This window comes from Magnolia sinica, chromosome 6 (genome assembly GCF_029962835.1).
Source record: "Magnolia sinica isolate HGM2019 chromosome 6, MsV1, whole genome shotgun sequence".
In the NCBI taxonomy this organism is placed as follows: domain Eukaryota; kingdom Viridiplantae; phylum Streptophyta; class Magnoliopsida; order Magnoliales; family Magnoliaceae; genus Magnolia; species Magnolia sinica.
The window spans coordinates 43358259-43378073 of NC_080578.1; the positions used below are offsets into that span (position 1 = coordinate 43358259).

General features: G+C 39.7%; 1 protein-coding gene across 7 annotated transcripts in view; it reads right to left on the reverse strand.

The window, feature by feature from the left end:
* LOC131248709 (uncharacterized) overlaps positions 1 to 10604 on the reverse strand; it is a 40123-nt gene extending 29519 nt beyond the window's left edge. For 3 of the 7 annotated variants that reach the window (XM_058249121.1, XM_058249120.1, XM_058249122.1), the window contains exon 1: positions 9631 to 10603. In XM_058249121.1, coding sequence (XP_058105104.1) covers positions 9631 to 10270 — 640 coding nt within the window. In that variant the 5' untranslated portion in view covers positions 10271 to 10603. Of the gene's footprint in view, positions 1 to 9630 lie in introns of all 7 variants that reach the window. The other 4 variants (XM_058249117.1, XM_058249116.1, XM_058249118.1 and 1 more) reach the window with 3 other exon arrangements.
* Positions 10605 to 19815: the final 9211 nt, after the last annotated feature.

Here is a 19815-nt window from a genome sequence, read left to right on the forward strand (position 1 = left end):
TCTGGGCACGGAATCTGAACCTCCATTTGAAAGTCAGTTCAGGGCGGTTTAAATTGGTTTCGGTGCTCCTGCTTCACACCAGTCATTGCATGTCACTGCGAGAGGAGGAAGATCTTCGCCAACCCTATCTCCTTCCACTACTTCGTTACACGCATCCCCTCTGTTATTCAGTGCTCCTACAGAGGATGGAGATCATGCTCCCTTTCCCTCTTCTTTTCGACCGCCATTGAAGCCTTGAGCAGGTGTCTCCTCTCAGGTCTTTGATGGGGACATCAAAGGACATACTTGGGTGTACCAGAGACGGAGGCAACCACCCACATCAGTGCAGCTCCCTGTGGATAGGAGATAAGTTGCAAATGGGGCCCGCCGGGCTATTTTAAAGACCCCACATGCATTGGGTGTGCATCAGGAAGACCCCACTTTGGGATGATGCATGTGGGCTACTTAAAAGACGGTTTTAGTCATTGGATTTTTATTTCGTATAGATCCGACCGTTGGATCATGCCAATCAGGCCACCAATCTTCCATATCTAAGCCCCCTTGGACCCTGATCTTATTTCATTTACATTTTTCGTTATTTGTAGGATTTATTTGATTGTTAAGATTAATGGTAAGTGTTTTAATTTGCTTATTTTGGATTATGGGCCATGTCACTTAAGTGAGTGGTATAGTTGTAATTTTTTTTTAATTTTTAATATATAAGCAAAGAGGGGGTGAACGTCCAACCCTAGTGGAGTTTGAGGGGGGACAAAAAAAAAGGAGACTTTCATGTGTGAAAGGTATTTTCCTCTTTATTTTTTAGGGTGTGTGAGAATCCCTCCCTTCCAATTGAATTGTGGAAGGGTGGAGGCTTGCTTGGTGGTGGATTCCTCTAAGGTGCTTTCTTACTCTTTCTCTTCTCCAACAAGGTATTCCACTTTTCTCTTTTTTTCATCTTCTCCTTCCCTTACAACCCTTCTCAACCCAACCCAATCCACCTTCCCTCTCCTTTCCTTACCTATCCACACTAGACCTACACACACACGCACGTGCGTTCGTACGGACCGCCACATGTGGGCCCCTTTTGGTATTTTTCCCTCCTTAATTCCCCTCCAAACCTACCTAATCCCTAGTTCCCTTAATCCCTAGAACCCCAATCCCCAAATCTCAATCCATGCACCCGAAACCCTAACAAAAATCTGATTTTTTTTGTAAATCCCCTACTCAATCCTGATTTTATTGCCATCATTGTCTTTTCGTGTGGTTGTTGCACTACCACAGCAAGATTGGAAGTCCCTACTTCCAAGTGTGCCACTTTCGTAATATTTTATATTTTCATGCACCGCATACGTGATAGCCTAGGTCTTTTGTGTTACAAATCTCAATTTTCTAAATCTATTATGTGGATATGTTTGGTTTTACATGTTGAATGTTGAAACTAATGCGTAAATTGATCGCAAATCTTGCATCCTACATTAGTTTTCATCATCCTACATCAGTCTTCCAAAGCTCACCCCACCTTAGCGAAATCCCCCATTTCTCCTCTCTTTGAACCTTAAGAATAAGCGTCTCTTCCCCAACCAGCACTGTAATCTCCGACGGATCATCCAACGCATTCTTCCTCTTCACATAAATCCAAGCAACTCCCAACTCGTTTCCTTCTTCTGTGGCCTGATCAATCACCATAACCTCTCCCAAATAGGACCCAGCCACCATGAAATTTTTACTTGACCATCGAGAGGAATCCCCCATATGGAAACCACTTTGGTTTGCATCCAAAGTGGGAGCAGTCCACCCACTTTCGGATCCTCTTGATCGGTCTGTTCCTATGCAATCCTCCAACAACCATCAACAAATCCAGATTCCTCTCCGGCCGAACCCAAATCCAGACCTCCTTAGGTCCGATTGGTCTGATCGAAAAATCATCCCTAAACCAGCCACAACAATCTTCCAACCAACCTTGAATTTGGGGTATAGTCGAGTTGGGGATAGTTTCAGTGAGTACAAACCATCTCAAGCCCTCATTAGCTTTCTCCAACACCTTCGAGTTTATTTTCACTGCTTTATGCCCACCCCCACTCCCCAGATTGGTCTGATCGAAAAATCATCCCTAAACCAGCCACAACAATCTCCCAGCCAGCCTTGAATTTGGGGTATAGTCGAGTTGGGGATAGCTTCAGTAAGTACAGACCATCTCAAGTCCTCGTTAGCTTTGTCTAGCACCTTCGAGTTTACTTTCACTGCTTTCTAACCCTGAATGAGAAATCATCCATAAACCAACCACAACAATCTTCCAGCCAGCCTTGAATTTGGGGTATAGTCAAGTTGGCGATAGTTTCAATAAGTACAGACCATCTCAAGCCCTCGTTAGCTTTGTCCAGCACCTTCGGGTTTACTTTCACTGCACCCCCCCCCCCCCCCCCCCCGTCACTGTAACAATCCATTCGTCCTCTGGAATATCCTGATGGGGAGTGCTTAAATGGGTCTCCACTTTCTTAGCAGAAGTTGATCATGCCACCACGTCTCGGAAGGAACAAGTTTCCCCCCTCACAACCCCATTCCCCTCCTTCCAAATCTGAACTTCTCCCTTTCGTTCTCCCTGTTTCCCGACTCCCCCTCCCAACACTTTCCTTCCTATCGATCCCCCTGCTTCCTTGTTTTTATGTTTCAGACCAAATCACGCCCTTTACACTAGGATTTTTTTTCCCACTAAAACCTTCCCCATGTAAGAGCCCCACTCACATGCCAGTTCCTCCTTTGAACCCATCCGCACGAAGGCGAAGCCCTGAACTGTGCAGATATTCAATCTCGAGGAAGAACGGCCTCCATCACGGCTCTTGCTTTGTTGAACTCTCGGGAAGCTGATCGGAGCCCACCTCTTTAGAAAGCCTATAACGCATAGAGTCAAACAGGATGAGAAGTCCTTTTTCTTTCCCTGTACTTTGTCGGTAGAGGATGAGATCTTCCCGACTGTTGTCCATCCACAATCCTCAGAACCTGCCCCTTCACTCACACCCACGCCTTTGGTTTTTTATCAATAATAATTTAAAAAAAAAACATAATGGCCGTTACAGGAGCCTCATAAAGGTAATAGTGATGGCCGTTACAACCACTGTTACCATTGCAAAATACCTTGGGGATAGTTTCAGTAAGTACAGACCATCTCAAGCCCTCGTTAGCTTTGCCCAGCACCTTCAGGTTTACTTTCACTGTTTTCTACCCCCCCTCTCTGATTGGTCTGATCGAGAAATCATCCCTAAACCAGCCACAACAATCTTCCACCCAACTTTGAATTTGGGGTATAGTCGAGTTGAGGATAGTTTCAAGAAGTATAGACCATCTCAAGCCCTCGTTTGCAACATTTAGTTGATTTGGTAATATCAGTGTTTTAAATAGCTATGCTATGTACCATGTATCTTACGCTACATATAGTGTAGCTTTACCCTAGCGCTATGTAGCTCATGAAAATAGCTTAAGTTGCTCGTAGTCTATGTTGCATGATAATTTGCATACCCTAAACGCTACATAGACTAAACTACATGCTACGTACCTTACATTACAAGTTATTTTTCACTAAAATATTAAAATCAATTAATGTTTTCAATGATTTGTTACATTTTTCTATTTTCAATAAAAAAAATTAGTTAATCTTTTCAATGCTTTTAGTAAAAATAATATATAAGTACCAGAATTAAATCAGTTTCATTGCTCTTTCTTTACATTTATACTTTTACCCTTTCCTATTACTTGAGATTGTGTTTGGTTGAACCAAATATCATGAAGTTTTGTTGAATTTCATGATTAATCAGTCTAATTTGGTGCGGAATATCATGAAATTGGTGCAACCAAACGCAACCTTTATTAAAAATCTAGAAGTAGTGTGTGACATCCACACGCTATTTACACATCATGCTTCCTAGGGGTAAATGCTACACCACACGAGATTTGCTATTTAAAACACTGGGTAATATAATGTTGAATCAATACATTTGCAGTAAGAAAAAACAAAAACAAAAATGAATTTTTACCTATTTTTCTATTTTTATTTTTTTCAAATTCAGACCCAAATCTTTGACTCTTCAAAAATGGTTTAGATCTTGTATTTAAATCTTCAAAAATTGCACAAATTTAGTTGAAAATGAGCTAAAAATAGTCTCACGAAGCAAAAATGACCAAAAAAAATGGAAGAAAATGGAGGCGTGGGGGGGCTGGGGGAATTAAAAACAACCCCCAGAACGGGACTTATATACGTGTAACAGCCCTGGGCCATTATGCATGGTGATAACTCATAACAAACCGTTATAGATCTGTTACAGTTCGTTTGACACAGGCTGTTATGACACCATATCGCGGGCTGTACGGCATTACATAATCATTTTCGTATACCTTGGTGAAGGCACATCGTAAGCATTAAGACAGCCAAGCTGATTGTGTCCAATATGAAGGAAGACAAAACATCAAATGTTAGAAGTTACACTACAAAGAGAAAGAAGTCCATACTATGCAAGGATTTACTTTCCTTCCATTAGTGTTCTGATCTAGAAAAGCCTTTCTTTTCTCTTTTTCCTTTTTTTTCATTTTGAAGGAAAGGATAAAATCTAATTCTTTCCTTATATTGGACTTTAATTTAATAGTTTGGTAAGTGAAATTTAAAGATTAGTAGTTACAAATGAAGAGAGCATAGATAATGAGGAAAAAGAGATGGGATGAATACATATCAAGGGCTAAATGAACAAAGGAAGAAACGAATATGTATCGAAATACTAAAGGAATGAAAGAAGAAAAGATTTCCTATCTATTGTTTCTTGTTGATAGATGCCTACATTTCGTCGTATTCAAAAAAAAAAAAAAAAAAAAAATTGCCTACATTTTCCGATGGCCAAGTCTTGTATGTGGTGCTTCTATGATGAATATCTTGTTCAATCAAAAGTGAGCAACAATTCAATTTTCAAAATGAACAAGAATTATACATAAATAGGACATGTACTTTACTATTTTTTAATCTGTGACCATTATCATCATAGCCTTGTCATCTTTCAAAAAAAAAAAAAAAAAATCATCATCCCCCAAGGTAGAACAGCATTAGGATAGCTGACCCCAATTAGTTGGGAACTTGGGAAAAGGTTTACATGATGATGATGATGACGAGCCGAGGCTTTGAACATTGGTACAGCTGGCATATTGGCCAGGCCCAAAAACAATATGATATGGGGGTGTACCAAACCTGTATCGGCTTAAACGTTTTTTGTCCTAATTTTTTTGAAAATTAGGAAAATAGGAAAAATATTAAAACACCAAAATCTATCTTCTTCTTCTTTTTGATGTTTCTAACAAGTACTCAATGATGTCTCGGACATTTCTCTGATAAGAGTGTTGTCTATCAACTTCACCTAACCAGAGTTTTAAATATCAAAGATATCGGCCAATATATCCCACGATATATCTTGTATCCCACCTGTGTGATACGAAATGCACGGGTAGTGCCGATATATCCCACTTATTTGATCCAGTGAGCATTTTTTATTTTCGATCCATTTTTTTGCTATAAATCACGTTAAATCAGTGTCAAATGGTTACAAATCTATGATTCTTCATGTTTTCAATGAAAAATCATGGATTTGGAGCTTCGATTTCGAGATTTGGGGGAGTTGGGGCAAGTTGCGGAAAATTGGGAAAAATCGAAATTTCCCAATTTCTCGCAAATCAGTTGCAAATCTTTGTATCCAAATACAAAATCAAACATGTATGTAACCTGATCTAGTGATTCTTCTTTTGCTTTTGAATGTATTGATTGTGTTTCCATACATGTCTTCTTACATTTATAAATTATATGAATAGACTTTAAATATACTTGCATCAGTTCAGTTGGACAGTGCATGTATTAGGACCCCATACAAAGGAAACCTCTATTATGTGCACTTATTTTTTGTAATGTTTTGATTTCTAAGTGTGTATTGATGTCTTTTTCAACAATCTTTGAAGTTTCCATGAAAAATTCGATCAATTTCTCAATGTTCCCATGTTTCCCACAATAGTGATACATTACGCGATACAACCGATGTATCCCATGCGATAACCGATATGTATCCGTATCCCAAGGGTGTGATACATTATGCGATAACAATATTTAAAACATTGCACCTAACAAAAGTCAAATAAACAGGCCCTAATCAAACACAAATCAAGCATGATTTTATTAGGTTAGGGACATTATAATGAAATTAGTGTTTTAAATAGCTTTCGCTATGTAGTGCATAACTAACGCTATGCAGCGTGCGACTTACGCTGCGTAGCGTAGCTTAGCCTTAACATTGAGCAGCTCATGAAAACAGTTTAGTTGTGTGCAGCCAATTCTACATGTTAATTTACATATGCTACACGCTACATAAACTATACCACACGCTAGTAGTTCACATTACAAGTTATTTTTCACTACAACATTAAAATCAATTAATGATTTCAATGATTTATTACATTTTCTATTTTCAATAAAAATTAGTTGATCTTTTCAATGCTTTTTTTAGAGGTAGCTTTTCCATGCTTTTAGTAAAATAATATTAGTATAAAATCAGTTTCATTGCTCTTTCGTACCTTTTATCCCTGATCATTGCCCTTTCCTATCACTTTAGATTGCATTTGGTTGTGCCAAATTTCATTATTAACTAGTATAATTTTGTGCAAAATATCAGAAATTGGTCAACGAAGCACAACCTTGCTTAAAAATCTGGAAGTAGCGTGTAACTTACACCTCACGCTTTAGAGGGGTAAACGCTACGCTACATGCCATTCACCATTTAAAACAATGACTGAAATATAACAAAACAATGATTTAAAAATGTAAACATGATAGTTTTTTCCTTCAATTTTTTTCCAAAATGGTTCGTTCCACTTCGATTCATCGAATATCACTCAAATATTGCTTTTTGATCCCCCAAAATTAAGCCTAAGTCAATTGAGTTTTTAAGCTTTGTCTATGGTTGAAATGAAGAAACAAGTGAAACTGGCCTCTTTTTTCTTTAAGGTAAAGATGATTTATTGGAAAGGTGCACGCCAAGATAGCGCCCAAGCCTTACAACCCACTCAAGCAAAAAAGAAGACTACAATCCTTTGAAATAGCAATACAAGAGGCCCATTTGGCCACATGGGATTTTACCCTTCAAACAGCATAAGAATTAACATTGCTAATATTGTTAAAACATCTCCCATTCCTTCCCCCCACGCGATCCATAAAACATCCATTCGCACCAATCTCCACTCAGCCCGAGCCTGCTTCCCGAGGTTCACCCCATGCCACGCCATAAACAAACTCACTGCCAAGGTTGGTATCACCCACTACACATTAAACGAGGTGGGAAGGCAGGCCCATATCCCACACATGAAGGATGAAGCTGGCCTTATCGGCCCTATTAGCACCGATTAGGATCGTCAACAGGTTGGATTTGGATCGGGTCCTATAGTACCCTTACCCGGGTATTGCCAGGTACAGGTATAATTCTTGAAGACCTTGATAATGCAGGGGCATTTTCACACCGGGCTGGAGTGATGTGGCCTGTGGGATGCAAGGGCACACTTGGGGTGAGCGGCCCGCGGAACCCATGGATTTGGGGCCCACGAGGAAGATTCGGCCGAGAACCTAACCCATGGATTTGGGGCCTAGGCTATGAGATAAAGGGATTAATTTGTCATGCTCTATTAGTTCGAGCTTTTAGAGCAAGTGGTTAGTTGTCCTGCATCACTAGACCTAGATCCAATCAAGTTCGGGTACCCATCAAATACCCATCAGGACATTGGCTCTATGTTTCAAGTTGGATTTGGGACCTCCAAAAAGAAAAAAAAAAAGCATTTACATGTTTGGACCCACCCGATAGGTGGATTAGATTGCACATACATAAGCCACTTGGACATGTGCATAGTATGTAAACGAGCTCTCTTACATTTGTGTGGCTTAGGAAGCCTCATTTCTTTTGCTAGAATAATTGTGTGCGTGAATTTTACTATTAGAACTAAATGGACATGACTCTAACCTGACTTTAAACAGGTCCATCACATGGACCTGACCCGAACCCAACTAGACCTAATTTTTAGTTGGGTCCAAAAGGTGAGAGCCTAAACCCAAGCCAATTTCATAACGGGTCCAATAAATGGGATCTAGACCCATTAAAAATGGGTCAAGTCCATCAGGTACCCACATATCTAGGTACCCATGACAGCCCTAGCACTAAAATGGCCTGTGCACTGATCAATACAGGCCAATGCAGTCCATTTTTTAAACAAAATGGTTTACCCATTATTGCATATTGGGGTGGACCAATGCGGTTACAGTATGGCAAATGCAGTCATATCATGACAAATATTGAAATCGATGCTTGTCCCAGCCATTTGGGATTGGCATATATCTAGATTTGTGATGAGTGATGAAATTATTTAATTTCATCAACAGTTAATCTTACTGATGCACAAGGAAAAATGTCGATTAAGAAGGTTTTACAAAGACGACAAGCAAAGTTTAGTTCTACTTCAAATATCGAAATGCTCCATTACATAATCCCAAAGAAACTTTTTCATCAATTAATCCCAAAGCAACATTTTCTTATCTTAAAATAAAAAAATAAAAAAAGATAAAAGTTTGTTCCTATAATCAACTACTTGAAAGCATATATAGACTATAGAAAGCCTGATTCTAACCCAAATAGGAAACTAACCACAATAGAACCTACATTATAACAACTAGCTAGCAACAAAATTACCCAATCTATAAAGCTTACTTTACTCTAACAGCCCATAAATTAGGAAATGTCTAATCCATGGTGAGCCTTAACAGCCATTATGTAATGGTAACGGTGGTAACCACTACGCCATATGGGGTCGTAATGGCCATTACTAAAAAAAGGACCCACAACGGTCCATTACAGGGCCAATACAGGTTTTCTTTTAAACAATTTTTTAAAAGGCCGTTACGCCCGTATCATAACAGTAACCATGACGGCCACCATTGCCATTAAGGAATACCTTGGTCTAATCTACCCTTGATCTATACATTGAAATGGACGAATTTGGTGATAGAAACATCACTGTAGCATAGCTCAGTTCGAGGAAATATCTGAGCACTATTGTATGAAAATTGCACAACCAAGGGTGGAGTTGTAACCACCTAATCCCAACCGCATCAGTTATAGACTATAATACCAAGATATCAGATACGAAAGAGGAAGCAAAGGTTAGAAGTGAGGATATCACTCCATGTTTCCCAAATCCCAGAACATAGAACTATGAGCCATCTGCACAATGCATCTAACCAGCTTCCATGGTCCACCAGTTCCTTTGAATGTGGAATGGTCGTCATTATCCAATTGGGGAGTTTCATGCAACATGACCATCTAATTTGGGCCCAATCAAATCAACAATCTGGATCACCCGAGCACATAACCCACTTATACACAGCAGACTCTGTCAGCAATAGTGAACAAACCAATTTTCGCACAATTGAGAATTCACCCTCTACGGTTAATCATCAATCGCCGTCAAAAATAGTAAATCAAGATAAATACATCAACCCATCAAAACAAGAACAATTACATAATTAAGGCAGACTATGAGCATGAGAACTAAGGGCGAAGAATCACATCAAACCCCATGTTGGGCTTGAGTTACCTTTCTGAAATGAGCTTCCGTAATTCGATACCACCTTGCCGCTGGGGCACCTCCAAGAGAAATCCACATCCTTCCACTGACCCGTCCAGTCAACTGAATTATAGCCAAAACCAGATAAATTCTGGACATAATCAGAGGGAGATGGACCTTCTAGGGGGCCGACTGCACCAGATTTCGACAACCCAAATCCTGATTCTTTCAAACCCAAATCACCCTTATCATGGACTGCCGGCAGGTATTGGGGATAGAACGGCTCCGCTTCAATGAGGCTGCTCGTTACCAATCCTGATTTCTGCCCGTACGAGAAACCACAGGCCGTAGGATCTATAGAGGGTAAATGGGCCCCATCTGAACCGATCAATGGATGGCCTAAGTACCCATAGCTCCTGCGAACCGAATCGACATCTGAGCTCGGGACGTAAAACGAATCAGACACGGGAGTGGAAGGCTGCAGCTGGAGCCAATTATCAAGGGATGACCTCGCCGCGACGTAATCGAAGGGATCGTCAAAAGCGTTTGGCGGCGAGGCCGGCTTGGGTTTGGGGACAGGGAAGCGATCGACGGTGAACGGCTGAGCTAGTGGCGATAAGGTGGACGACGACGACGATCCGTGGCCAGGGAAGGGACCAAGACTCATCATCCTTCTTCAAGTGAATGAAGCAAGATAGATAAAAGGAGTTGAGTCTGAGAAAGATGAAAAAGGAAGCTATTTCGCAAAAGAAGAAAAAAGGTGTTTGGATGTCACAAAGAAACCAAATTGAAAAGGGTAGAGACTGTAAATAAAGACTAGAAAGAGGATGGAATTCATGTCACGAAAACACAGCCCAAGATCGAAGTGTAAGACGGAAGTGCAAAACCAATACCTGGTGTTTTGGTAAATTTCTGATGGGAGGGAGGAGAGAGTGGGTATTGGAAATAACGAGGAAAGTGGCGTTTTGACGTCGCGGGACTCTCTTTTCGCTCTCCTCTTCGTGCTACGCCTTTTTCGAGGCTCGCACGTGTAGAGAATGGACGCGGAATAGCTCCGGAAGCGGATTAGCTGTTAACCGGGTAACACCATAGTGGGGTGTTACCGTATGGAGCCCACCTTGATGTATTTTTATTTTTTTTAATCCGCGCCGTTCATATGTTTTTTTTTTTATTTCATTTTAGTAAACGACCCCAAACCTTAAGAAAATAAAAGTCTCAAGTGGATCACACCACTAGAAATGGTGATCGGTGATGAATGACCGTTAAAAACTTTTCATGGCCCATGAAAGTTTTAGAACAAGCTTATCTTTGTATTTTCCCTTCATCCAGATCTTATTGACATTACCAACAGTTTGGACGGCAAATAAACATTACAAAAATCTCACAATGGGCGGTTTGGAATTTTTAATGGTTAGGCAGTCCATCACCACTGTTTCTTGTAGAGTGGTCCACCTGAGATATTAGTATGCTTGATTTTTGGAACTATAAACTAAGATAGGCTGGAAAATTGGATGGACGGCATGGATATACAATACATCATCATGGTGGGCCCCGCAGTAAGGGTAACACCCAGTAAGGTGTCACCGGGGTAACACCTGATCGGCTCCCATTAGCTCCCACCCGGTATCCAGCCAGGTGGACCGTCGGGCCCTCCTCGAGTACGGAGTTGTATATCCACACCGCTTCTCTGTTTTGGTAGGTTATTTTATGGCATGGTCCGAAAAGTGAAGCACATTGGAAAGGATGGTTATTGAATACCGGCTATTAAAAACTTCCAAAACTTTGTTGGATCCCCTGTAATGGTTATTTGCCGTCCAACATGTTGATATGATCACATGGATCTGGAACAAAGGGAAAACACACATGGCAGCTTATGATGTAGGACATGAAATTCAAGTATGATGTACAAGATTTTCAGACTCAAGATGACGTTAGTTCAAAAATAATCACACAAATTTCCACATCCCACATAAAAGTGCAAACACTCGATCAAAAGGAATCTTATGCGGAACGAGGCCTACACATGCTAAGAGCGGATCAATCAAAATTATAAACCAAACAAGAATCAAATTAAGGTAAAGTCAGCCACACGTACAGAAATAATTCTCCGATCCAAGGGGTTCACAAATTTCAATTCAAGGAACTTTAGGGTCAGTTTGGGCGGTGGGATTAGAAGGGATTAAGAGGGATGGGATTCAAAAAACATAATTTTTACCCATGGCAGGGATTGTCCCCTGTTGCCATGGGATAAGATTAATGCTTGCTTTGTTGATAATACGATGGTACATTGAATGAATATACCCACCATCATTTGAAATTACTGGGAATAACACTCATGTGTGTATATCTAAACTGTTCATTTGTTTTGTAACCTCATTTTATGACATGGGCCTAAAAATGACGTAGATCCAAAACTTATGTGGCCCCAAAGAAGTTTTCAACGATAAGTATTCAATCCCCGTTGCTTTCTATGGTGGGGTCCACTTGAGCATTAAATTTACCTAATTTTTTGACCCATGCTCTAAAATAATCTCGAAAAATGGGTGGACAGTGTGGATTAGCCCACACATCATGGTGGGACCTACAACAACTTGCTAACATTGAGTGAAATTGGCATGGGACCCAATGCAATTCTATTTAATGTAATTCCAAGCTTTTCCATTCTTCCCAAACATGGAGTGGAATTGGCACAGGACTAGATGAATCTCATCCCACCTAATCCCTTCTAATCCCACCGCCCAAACTGACCCTTAAGGTTGAAGAAAGGGCATGAAATTGAGTTTTTGAGTAATTTAGGGTTAGGTTTAAGGATTTTGGGTGAAAACGGAGTGAAAGAGAGGAGAGAGACGAACGAGAGAAGTACCGCACACGTGGACAACAATAATGGCCCAGACGCACGTGCGTGTGAGCTCGGGCGCACGTGTGTGGGGCCCACTATTTAGAAAAAGGTCACCTTGGCCTTGGTCGACCAAGGATATACTCCAAAACTTCCAAATTGCAACTCGATCCGATGCACGGTTTGTGCGTGGTACTCCATCGAAGTTTCAGCCCTCTTGTAGGGCCAGATTCTGAAAATCTGTTGAAGAGAGGAAATTTGATGTAATAAGGGACAGATTTGTAGCGCAGATGATTATGAGAGATGAGAAGGGTGGATAGTATAAGATGGGGGCGGATTGGGATAGATGTGAGATATGGCTTTGCATCACGGTAGTTAACCCTTCGATAAAGGGAGGGCTTCGCACCCAATTAGGCTTCACAACTCAGAGAGTAGGAAAACACAAAATTTTTATTAATCTTCCATCCTTCAAAAAAGCTAAAATGGGTGTCTATTTATAAGAAAACCATATACTCCAAAATTCATCATGTGTGCAACTTATTACTTGGCGATGAAGTAAACCAAAATAAAAATTAAACAAAGAAATCTAAAGCGTTCATGATATTCTAAATAATAATAATAAGCAAAATCTAAAATATGAAATCAATCCAACTAGTGAGCCATGATCAAGAGATCCCATGGTGTGCTTTTCTTGACAGTTGGGCTCACTCTTTTGAATCAAAACTCCGTCTCCTAACTAAGAGGCTCTCACTGGATGTCGTCATCGATCCAGATCGACAGTGGGGTCCTTCTTCTGGCGTACTTGCGTAAGGGGTGGCGTGTGTGCACATGTGCACATGATGTCCCCATCAGCTTGATTCAAAACTTTGGTGTCCCCAAAAAGTATTTAACGATGGAAATTCAATTCATAATGTGTCATTCACCAAAAATTTGTATTTGCTTTATTTTTTAGAATCAGATTAGGTGAGACCGTAACTAACCCAAGACGTTATGGCCTTTGCTGTGGGGTCCACACTATTCATCTGTTTTTACATTTTAGGACATTATCCAAAAAATGAAGCATTTCAATTATTCAGTGGACCATATCATAGGAAACAGTGGTGAACAACCATTAATGAGCCACAAAAGTTTTGGATCAAGTTGATATTTGTTATTTCCTTCCATGCCTACGTGACCTTATCATCGGATTGAATGGAAAAAATATAAACCCTATGGAAGCATTAAGGTGCTCCCTAATAAGTTTTTAATGGTTGGGCATTCAATCACCACTGTTTCCTATGGTATGATTCGCCTAATAATTTAATCTACTACATTTTTTTAGATAATACCCTAAGATTATCTAAAAAAACAGACGAATGGTGTGGATACAAAATAAATACATTAAGGTGGGCCTCATGGTAATAGTCGCACCGTCTTAGGTGAGTCCAGGGTCTCACCTAATCTACTCCCATTTTTTGGGACCCTGCCCTAAAATCAATTGGCAAAACAGGTGAATGGGGTGGGTATACAATGCATAAAAAAAATTAAAAAAAATTAAAAAAAAAACAATGGTGATTGAATGGCCACTATTAAAAACTTTGTAGGCCCATTGTAATGTTTATTTGCCGTTCAAACTATTGATTGGGCCACACATAACTGGATGAAAGGAAAAATACAAATATCAAAATATCAATATTATCTTGATCTAAAAATTTTATAGCCCTAAGCATTTCTTAATTGTGGGCCTTCAATCATGACAGTTTCCTATGATGCGTAATCCACACAAGATTTGAATTTGACTCATTTTTTAGTCATGCCTAAAATGAGTTGAAAAATGGATGGATTGAATAAATAATATACATTATAGTGGGGCCATAGAGCACTAACCAATATTGATGTCCATATTCGCAAGTTAGAATAAAAAGTAAGTTTCATGGAAATTGTTTCTATTTTTACCTATCATTTCATGGACATATCAAATGCACCTTTATAATGAAGTTACACCATCCATTTTGTTGACCATTGATGGAATTTTTTGGATTGTGAGATTCTGGAGAGACTTACATTTGAAATCGGATGGTTTATCGATCGAGTGCTTAATCAATAAGTAGACCTTTTCAATTGAGAAAAAAAAAAAACTCAGAAAGAGTGTGACAAATGATACACATGTACTTAAAATTTGCACACAAGGCAGAGAAGTAATTCAAATCAAACCATCCAAATTGTCTTTCCTAATTTAAAAGTACCATGTACCAGAGGTTAGGTTGCTATTAGATCTGTGTCCATTTATTGGATGGTTAAAACAAAAAATATCCAATAGTCATATTTCAACAAACAAGAGTTAATGAGCGGGAGGTAAGAATTGCTCAACCTGTTCATCCCCATTATAGCCACTTCCTATGGGAACCAATCAGATCAAGTTACGTGTGATCTGGATGGATTTGTGTGGTGTATTTGAATATATGTAAAGATATATGAAGAGGATTATAAGATAATAAAGCTGGAGCACATTGAGTGACGCCACGACATTATTTAAGCAACCGATGGAAGAGCAATCGTGTATAAGCGGTTACAAGACATATGGCAAGAGTAGAAACAAAGAAGGTTGCGTAGTGTCAAATGGTTATAGCAACCGTCAGAATGTGGGAATGATCTAAATGGGCAGGGTAAGGCTATAAATAGCAGGGGAATTCAGCAAGAAAAGTTGTCTCATACCAATCCAATCAAACCCAAAAATTATCTTTCAAGTATTAGTCCTTTTACATTCCTTAGTGTAAATCGCTTTGCTTTTCCCGCCAATTCAATTACATTTCCTAATGTAATCGTTTACTTTTTGCTCGTTGTTTACATTCCATAGTGTAATCCGTAGCAGTAATCAAGTAACTAGAAACTTTAACTGTAATTGAATCTACGCTCATACGTTGGATTCAGTTCCTCATCTAAGAAGGTGCTTTGCAGTCGTCCTTCGCGACTGACTGTAAAAATTCATTTCTCATTTTTTATTTTATATGTACTAGAAAGTTTTTTTTTTTTTTTACAGGAGGCAAAGGTGTAACCCATCATCAGAAATATACATTGTGCACCGGCCATGCAAATGAACAATGAGCAACAAGCATTGGCACGCCCGGTGGGACGCTATCTCTAACTTACAAGTGTTACATTGCCATTCAAAATTATGAATAGAATGAGCAACCAAATTATTGGGGTTGAACCCTCCACACCGATCGCACCGCCTCCAACCAAGGATGTGTTGGTTCAAACGGCCCCTGAAATATCAAATCAGAATAATAGCCCGACACTCAATACTAAGAATTAAGAAGGGGTCTTGACCTCTCGGACCGTTTCTCCTGAAGAGATAACAGTCGCACTCTAGGATGTACAACTGAGTATATTCAACATGTTCAGAAATATGGAAGAGCCCGAGTCGAGCAATTCTGTATTCAAACTAAGAATACTAATAGATACATGGTCAGCTAAATCGAGGCCATGCATCGATTGATGGCTATGATGGTCGAACGAGCGCCAACGGCAAAGCAGTATAATGTCGAGGGAAGTTCTATTGGCAACACAGGTCAACCACCATATATACCTCCTTCAAAGAGGAATCCACCACCAATTCCAGTTCAAGAGATATGAAATGCTCCGCCTCCTACTAAATTAAGACGACCAGAGTGGGAGGCTAAGAATTTTGTAGCTGAAATTCAAATTCAAGGCTTACTGGGAGGATATAATCCCCAACAATTCCCCAGGAACTCGTTGCTCTAAGAGAGACCAAACCAATTAGGTCCTGATCCACCACTGGCAGTTGAACCTCGGCGAGTAGAGCATAATCAAATCATACAAATGATCAAGGAAGTTGCAGGTTAAGTATTCAGTTACAATACTATTCTGGTCTACCATAAGCCTTATCCTGAGTTGATTGGAATTATGGATCGGACTTTGCCATGTTTTCAGGTGATCTTAGTCAGTCGACCATCGAGAACGTTGGTCAATTCACCATGCAATGTGGGGAGTTGGCGAACGATGACTATCACAAAGTACATTTATTTAGTCATTCGTTAACGACAACGACTTTCATGTGGTATTCCAATTCATTGCCAAATTCGGTTCACAATTGGCAAGATATGGAAGAAAAATTTGGTGCTCAGTTTTTCTCTAAGAACAGAGAAATAACTACGACTGATCTCGCCCGTTTTCGATAGTTATTAGAAGAAACCTACGAAAGCTATATCACTCAGTTTAAAAGGGTAAAAAGTCAATGTAAGATTGTTATGACCGAAGTTAAATTTGGATTCATTCATCATCGTGGTTACCAATTATTTCACTAAATGAGTAGAGGTAAAGCCTATGAAAAGGGTCAGCTACAAAGAAATCATAGAATTCATTGAAAGTAACATTATCCATCGGTTCAGGATTTCAGAATCAATCACCATGGACCAATGTGCAACATTTTTAGCAAATGAAGTAAGAGCCATGATGGACAAGTACGAGAATGAAAAATGAAATTGGAAGTTATGAGGAGAAAGGAAGCCTATGATGAAAGAATATGGACATGACGCTTATATCAGTCAAGGTGATGGAGTATTTATTATGGCATCATTATGATTTTGCTTAGTACATTGCAAGTACACATGTCGTAGCAGAGTTTAGTTCTTATTTTGAAAAATGGTGGTATGGTTGACGTGTAGGGATTTATCGGTCGAAGATGGTTACTGTGACATCGGCACGTGTATATAAGTTCGGTTGCATTAGTGAAGGGTCACTCGTCACTTTCACCTTTTTTTAAAGGTGAAGAGATGTGGGGGCAATGTTCATCTCCATTGTCACCATTTTCTACGAGAACCAATCAGAGCGAGTTACGTGCGATCCGAATGAATCCACGTGGTGTATTTGAAGATTTGCAGAAATATATGAACAAAATTCTATGATAATATAGTTGGAGCACATCGAACGATGCCAAGACATTGTTTAAGCGGTCAATGGAAGACCAATCATGTATAAGTGATTACAAGACAGATGACAAGAGCGGAAGCAAATGTCATGTAGTGCCGAACGGTTATTACAACTATTAAAACATGAGAAGGATCTAGATGGCCAGGGTAAATCTATAAATAACAGGGGAATTCAGCAAGAAAAGTCGTCTCATACCAACCCAATCAAACCCAAACGTTATGTTATCTTTCAATTGTCTTTTTAGATTCCTTAGTGTAATTGTTTTATTTTTCCTGCCAAATCAATTATATTTCCTAGTGTAATCATTTAATTTAAGCTTGTTGTTTATATTCCATAGTGTAATCCGTAGTTGTAATTAAGTAGCTAGTAACTTTAGCTGTAATTTGGGTCTACGCTCATATGCTAAATTCAGTTCATCATCTTGAAAGGTGCTTTGTAGCCATCATTTGTGACTGACTATAAGAATTCTTTTCTTATTTTTTATTTTATTCATACTGAAAAGTTCTTTCGTACAGAATATAAACTTGTAACCTATCATCAGAGGACGAACCCTATCATCTGAATATCGCTTAATCTTATTTACAGATTGAGCGAATGGCCAAATAGGCAGTCGATCTCATCCAATCTCAGCCATATACTCTGTATCTGCCTGTCTTGGCACTTGAGGTCATAATTGTTTAGTTTGAATTGGGCCGCAAATTCAATTTTGGCACGCCTGCACTTACCACGTGACCAAACTGCCAAAAACAACCAGCAACACAACCAACTCATCGACGTCTTATGCAATTTACTTGGTCTAATATTAGTTATGGGTCTTTTGGCACCGCCTCAAATACCCTGGTTATTTGGTATAATAAAGTAACTGGAGGTTTCAAATCCAACGGGTTTGAAATCCAAAGCGAGAGCTTGGATCACACCTAAAATCATTTCAATAGTTGCATGTGTAACATGTGTGTCACCATGCTATTATTCTATTGGGCACATGGCTCACTAATAATATCCAAGAACAATTAGATTATCAATGGCATCACCATTAATTACTTTAATATGATCATCAGTACCATCCAAATATTGTCCATGTAAATCAACGGTTAGAATCATTGTTTAGTCACTCGGACATGATCTTTTTCCTGTGGCTCATCCAAGATATGGAATTTTATCATTTTCAGGCAAGACATATTGCAGCGGGCTTATTACAACCATTGTGTCAAACACTACATATGTCTCTAATTAGAGCTACTAAAGTTGATTTAGTAATTAAATTCAAACCCCCGTAGATATACAATGCAGGGCTACTTTTCGATTAAAGTTGATTCCCAATCTAGGGTGCAAACACATTAGGAGGATTTCAAATCCATGGGGTTTCAAATCCAGAGCATTCCGAATCTAGGGGTTCCAAATCAACGCCTCCAAACAGGCCCTAGCTAATAGAGAATACATGCCATATGCAAAATTTCTTAGTGCCCGCATGTCAAGTGTCATCGTCTGCTAGAGTATGAAACAACTCCCGTTTTCAACTGTAACCAATCTGAACCCTCCGTAACACTAGTGAAGAGGGCCAAACAACATACCACAAAATCAGAATCTTGCGGTATATTTTTTTTTGCTACATTGGAAAATTTGCAGTTCTAAAATATTGCAATATCATCTCCACCCAAACACGTTCTAAGAAAATAATTATCACATGCAAGTCTTCATGTTTATTAAGCATTTCATTAGCAATGAGAATTATGAGAAGCAAGCCAAACACCCACAAATTCCACAGAAACCAAACAAAAGCAAAACCCTATTAAACTAAGATCAAGAAGCATATTAGACCAGAAGAGAAGTGGACATACCTTGCTCGAACGGGCTTCTTTGATAGAAAACGGCATTTCGCTTGGGCTCCACCCAAACACTCATCCCTTTGGCTTTTGATTCAATATCAGACAGATTCTGCGCATAATCGGATTGAGAGGACCCTTCTAAGTTTGCAAAAGTGCCAAAACTCGATGACCCAAAACAAGATTCTTTGAAATCTGAAGCGTGGTGAACATGGATTTCATATGGGTTTGGAGGATAATAAGGCTGTGCTGAAACAAGTCTGCTCGATAACGACTCCGACGGCTGCCCGTATGGAAAACCATTGGCGGTGGGATTTGGAGAAGGCAAACGGTTAGCATGTGGGCTGTTGGATTGAGTCATGTAGTACCCGTAATTGAAAATTGGATCCTCATCTGCATTCGGAGACGGAAACGAATCAGGGCGCAAATGGAGCCAATTTTCACTAGATGGCATTGGTGCAACACGACGGTAGTGGTCTTCCAGAACATGGGCCAGGGTGTTCGGTTGGGATCTCTGAGTGGGCCGGTTGATGGTGAAAGGTGGAGCTAGCGGGGATAGGGATGTGGATGATGATCCGTGACCGAAAGATCGATAGCCCTTCATTTTCTTTTAATAGAAGAATT